General features: G+C 37.8%; 1 protein-coding gene across 1 annotated transcript; it reads left to right on the top strand.

Moving 5' to 3' along the window:
• The first annotated feature begins 479 nt into the window (after positions 1-479).
• LOC113728152 (dof zinc finger protein DOF3.2) lies at positions 480-2,943 on the top strand. The gene is made up of 2 exons (XM_027252685.2): positions 480-943; positions 1,810-2,943. The coding sequence occupies exons 1-2, from the start codon at positions 911-913 to the stop codon at positions 2,701-2,703; spliced, it is 927 nt and encodes a 308-aa protein (XP_027108486.1). The 5' UTR covers positions 480-910; the 3' UTR covers positions 2,704-2,943.
• Positions 2,944-6,000: the final 3,057 nt, after the last annotated feature.

Raw genomic sequence — 6,000 nt, 5'->3', positions numbered from 1 at the left:
ACTCTTTTATGTAAAAATTTAGACATTTATGTGTAGGGAAAACTAGCAGCACCTTTCGCGTAATGTCCTTAGCACATAAAATAGAATGATCTTCTTCATTGTGTTTACATAATTTCAAGTACTCTGTACTAAAGATTAATTAAAATCCCAAGAAATTAAATTAATTAAAATCCCAAGAAAAAACGAGCGTATTTTGTAACTTTTGTTTCGGTTTTGGTTGGCGCCAACGCCAAGTGAAGAATTCCCATGACAGGTCTTTGATCGGCGCAAACAATAAAATAAAAATTTGAAAAAAAAAAAAAAAAAAAACGAGAGGGACCAAAATACCTAGGCAGCTGCAGATGGGACCCAATAATAGTTACAATCCCACGCTAGTGGGGCCCCGAGCCAGATCTGGCCAAAATTGAATCCGTTGTAGAGAACAACTGAAGAGAAGGGAAGAGAGAAGCGGACAAGTTATTTGTAGTTAAGATTTTATCCCTCGAAATTTTCTCGCTCTGTCAAATTTGCGCTTTGCTTTCTCTTTCTCTTTCTCTTTCTCTGCGTGCTTACACACATCCCCGTACAGACCAGTAATCATTACTCCCTCTATCTCTCACACACACACACAACACGCACTGGATGCAAACAATTCCACCTAGGTAGCCTTCAGCAGTGCCACCATCCCATTACTCATAATCCCCACTCCTCCTCTCTCTCTCTCTCTCTCTCTCTCTCTCTCTATATATATGCAATGGACAGAGGCTTCTTGGTGGAGCTGCCCCTTCTCTGGTCTTCTTGATTTTGCTGTGCATGACCTCTCTTCTGCCTTACTGCTGATTTCCTAGCCAGTCCATCTTCTCTTTTTATCAAAACAAGCTTACCAATTGTTTCTTACTTCTATTTGGGAAAAGCTTTAGTTGGTGCATGGATGGATCCTTCAGGTGCGCAGCATCATCACCAGGTAGGAACTTGGAAGATTATCATATCCATTTTAGCTACCTTGCTTTTTACCCCCCCTTTTTTTTTTCCTCCAAGTTTTTTATTCGTTGGTTTTGGGTTTCTAGAAAAGGCAGAAAAGTACTAAAAGAAACAAAGGAATGACGGAAATGATTTTAATCTTTCTCCTTCAAGTTGTAGCCCTTGTCGTTGTTTAGTATTCTGGATTAAAGATTTCGTTTTTGTGTATCCTATCAAGCAAGCTTTTCATGGGAATAAGACGTTTCGTTTCTCACTTGATCTGGCTCAACTAAAATCATTTTACAGGTTTAAATTTCGGTTAAAGAGATATTTGTGTTGTACTGATTTGTTGTAGTTCATTTCTTGCCATCAAAATCTGGCCTCCAATTGATCTTAGCTTCCTGTCTTGTTCCCATTGGGACTAGTCAAGATATATCAGCTTAGCCGCTCAACCTGATCCTTTTCGGTTTTCAGACCAGAATTCCTTGTAGTACTGCTTACTGCTAGCATAGTACTATGTTCCTCATATCAAAGCAATATTCCATCCTGATTGCATCATAAACCTTGAAGGTTCCAAACTTGGTTTTGCAACATAATTAGATAGCATACTGGAATCTAGTCTTTATACACAATCCAAGTCCTATAGAAGTTTCATAACCTTTTTTTGCACTTCACTGTGGTGAAGTACAACTGAATGCAGGAGTGGAGAATTGGTGTAGTTGGCATCCATAAAGTAGTAATCCACAGAGTAGTAATTATAATCTTCAGATTCTACAATCTCAATTCTTTTGGTTCTTAATATACGATTCTATCTAGCACCTTTGGTTTCGTTTTTGCAATCTAATTAATGCCCTACTCAATAATTTTCAGGACATGTCTTCCCAGACTCTAGAAAGCATGCTAGTATGCACAAAAGCCCAGCAAGACAAGAAGCCAAGGCCACCTGAACAAGCCCTGAAATGCCCTAGATGTGACTCCACCAATACCAAATTTTGTTATTACAACAACTACAGCCTCACTCAGCCAAGGTACTTTTGCAAGTCATGCAGGAGGTATTGGACTAAAGGTGGAACCTTGAGAAACGTTCCAGTGGGTGGAGGTTGCAGAAAGAACAAGAGATCATCATCCTCATCATCATCTTCAAAAAGGGGCCAAGATCAAGCAGTTGTTGCAACTAACACCAACCCACTTTCGTCCCTAACAAATTTGCCGTACGACTCTGATATCAGCCTTGCCATTGCAAGGCTCCAAAAGCAAACAAATGGCCATCTGGGATTTGATCATGACCATGAACTTCCTATGCTGGGAAACCCTAACAATCCCCATTGTGAAGTTCTTGGAAACCATAATGGTCATCACCATCATGTTAACAGTAGTGGTTCAGCTGCAGGGGGCTTTTTTGATGCATTTAGAGGAGGTTTTCTTGAAAATCCGAATGGCTTTCATAATTTGTACTATGGGATGAGTAATGGAAACATGGGGCATGTTGAAAATGGTGGTGGTCTTGGCCTCAATGGTAGTGAAGACATGTCAATGGTGCCATATGAGGACATTGGTGGAGCAACCACAACTGCAACAACAGTTACAACAGTGAAGCAAGAAATCTGCAATGCAAGAGATGGTGAAAATAGGGTGCTTTGGGGATTCCCCTGGCAGATTGGTGGCGAGGGAAACATGGGATCGGATCTTGATTCAGGCAGGCAAAGCTGGAACAACGGATTTGGTTCTTCTTGGCATGGACTTCTGAATAGCCCTCTCATGTAGAGATCGTTAGGAAATCGATATGGCAAGAAAGGGGAAGGCAAAAAAAAACAAATAGATAGAGTTTTGTTCGAATATCAGACAAAAAACCTTAAATTAATTTCATGAGTTTGTGTTAAAAGACTTGATTCACCAGAATCAATGTCTTAATTCTTTTTTTTTTTTTTTGGTGGTTTTAGCACGGTAGTGTATTTCAGCTTTGTTTCTTTTATTTAGTGGAGAAATGACAGTAGTTTTTCTTTTTTTTCTCAACAAACGAGTGGAGAAATGATAGTAGTAAATTGTTTTTAAGGAGAACCTGCAGTGGGTTGTGGGATTTTGTTTGCTTATTTAAAGAAAGTGACTGACAGAAAGAAATGACATGGATGGTTCATAGTCTCTGAAACTTCTGAAGTCTATCTGAACTACGACGACTGCTGCTTTTTAGCTTTAGCAAGGTGGAGGTGATTGTTAGAGGAATATAGTAAATTGGGTGCCTTGCTCTCTAGAGATTCTTCCATGATTGTTTCTTGTTTTTAGGTAGATCCGATGATTAAAATAATGGAGAGAATATTATGCTAGAATAATTAATTGACAATGAGGTGGATAGTTGTACATCTCTTCTTCCTAAGCATTGGAATTTCAGTGAAGCATGAGCAGCAATTTCGGGATAGATTTCCCCATCCTGCCTGACCAAATCCAACATGAGATTTGAGCGTGAATGAATTATTCATATATAATAATATGGCTATGTGCATCAGCTTCAGCAGCATTATTTGAAGATCTCAAAGCAATGACATGGGCAGCACAGAAGGCTGTTACCTTCTGGCAACTTCACACAGTTCACGCACTTGCTGGATGACCCACGCAGCCAGAGGAACTTCAGCCCCACCACCACCACCACCAGCCACGAACGCACGCAGTGGTGCTTCTTACTGTTGATCTTGCTGACATATGTATGAATGTTGTCCTTCGTTTGTTCTTTGCCTACGCTTTCTGCACTGATCAATCGACTCCATCCTAACTAGAGAAAGTTGATTCATCTCAAATAAATAAAGGGAGTAAATTGGTTTCAGGAAAAACTCAAATACAACTCAAAAATTGTAACCATTATTTATTTGTTAGATCAAAAGATACTGACTAGTACGGTTCTCTTCATACAAAGTGGACAATCATTTCCAGACTTGTTCTTAATAGATAGATATTCCTGATGAGAAGTCAATCCATGTATTGTGAAGGGCTAATTTCTTCCTGGTGTGAGACGATGCTTTTAAATTTATACTCGGCGCTTACATTTGGGTTAAATTCAAAGGAGTAGAGCAACCAAGTCCCTCTTAGGGAAGAGTAACGTTAAACAAGCTAGTTAACAAAAAGATACTAAATTAACTCGTTTGCCAGTGGAATTTGATTCGTTAAAGATCAAAACTTGCGAATTTCAGTTGCGGTGAGAGGGATTTGTTGGCTAATCTCAAGCGTTAGCATGTATGCTTGCTTCTTTTTCCAGGTAACATAACGAGCGGGTACGCAATATGATAACTAATCATACTGCAAGTTTAGATCGATGCGAGGGACTAATCAACAGTCACACTACTCGTTGGCAAAGTTTAAGTAAAACTTTCGTGCATAAACTCAATGGTCACACTACTTGTGTAAATGGTTTTCAAGAAATGTGTAAATAGTCACACTTTTAATAGTAAGAGATGAAAAAAATCATTTTATAAAATTTGAGAGACGTTTCGAAGGATTTTCCCTTATAAAGACTTAGTTTCCTTTAAATTTATACTTTTACATGAAAGCTTAGGTAGGTGAAATGAATATTTTGAAAGAATAGAAGAATCGTGTGATAATATGAGTGAAACCACAATAGCGTTACATATGTACCCTATTATGTATTGAAAGATAAACAATATATAACAAGTGAGATCAAGGCGTTAGTTGCTATTTGAATATCTCAGGACCATATCATTTCATTTTACATAAAAGTTTCCAAAAGAATATGTAACATTTCAACGTGCTATTCTAGCAAACTGGCCCTTCTTATCTTGAGTCTAGTTGATAAACATTTTATACAAAATTTGATCTTAATCTAGGAAGTTTCAGAGAAAAAGTACTTTGGTCTCCTACAGGAAAATATGGCTCCCTTCGCCTTGGGTCGTAAATTTGTAGCGCCGGGATCGGGCTTGGTGCGTGAGTGTGAGTGCATGCGACATGGACGGAGACTAGAGAGACAAAATTGAAGATGGATTAGACATAAAAAATGGATGATAATTAGTGACCCTCCCTTTTTATAAAAAAAAAAAAAAAAAAAAAAAAAGTTCAAAGGGAAATTTCAACCCTTGTAAGGGGGAAGAGACCTCACCAAAGACTCTACGTAGATTCTTAGGGACCGAATATTACATAATTCGATTATACTACTTTATTTGACAATTTCTTAAAACGGATTGTCAATTTGTCATCAATCATAAGATAATTTTAGCACGTAGAGCCTACCGCTTTCCAAATGTAAAATTTCTGTGTGAAGGTAAGGTAGACCTCACCTACCTTTGGTGCTTGGTGTATACCATTATTCTTTTTTTTTTTTTTTTACGTTTTCCAAAATTAATTTATGAGGGTCTACATAATTATTCCTCACAATTATAATTCATTGGCAATAACTCTGAATTTTAATCTCGAATTTTGTTGTTAACGAATCCATATCTATATCTATACCATATATGAAGGGAGAGGGAGGGTTGGTGTAAACTTTATGTTCTTACTAAACTACTTCAAATGACTATACTTCCAGCTTCCAATGTATTTATGTTCTTCCTAAACTACTTTTAATGACTTTACTTTCAACTCCCAATATATCCTTCTTCCAACTTATATGTATTTATTATTGTTATTTTTGTGAGCAACCACCAATTATGGTTACGAATCATTACTAAATAATTATTTATTTATTTATATATGTTAATTTAGGAAATTTTCTACGTATTTACTATTACAACATAAAACTAATTCTCTTGAAAATGACTTCACATTCATGTGTACCTCAAACACCAGTGAGCAATAATATCACCCTCGACTACTTCCTACTTCGTAATTGGATTAAGACATCACTCAATTTTACCAAGAAATTAAAGCTATAGTAACAATTTTGCAGCGGAGTTCCCTCGTCATCTAACAGTACATGCTACTTGAGCAAGAACCACCACGGTTCTTCAGGCTTCAGCCGTTTGGCCGTAGGAGTTGCCCAAAACCCAGCAAGTTGCCCAAAACGCACGCAGGTTCTTCCGAACCCATGCAATGCCTTTTGACGCAACCGACAGTTTCAATGGC

This window comes from Coffea arabica, chromosome 1c (assembly GCF_036785885.1).
Source record: "Coffea arabica cultivar ET-39 chromosome 1c, Coffea Arabica ET-39 HiFi, whole genome shotgun sequence".
NCBI classification, from domain to species: domain Eukaryota; kingdom Viridiplantae; phylum Streptophyta; class Magnoliopsida; order Gentianales; family Rubiaceae; genus Coffea; species Coffea arabica.
This window is presented reverse-complemented; position numbering and strand designations above follow the sequence as displayed.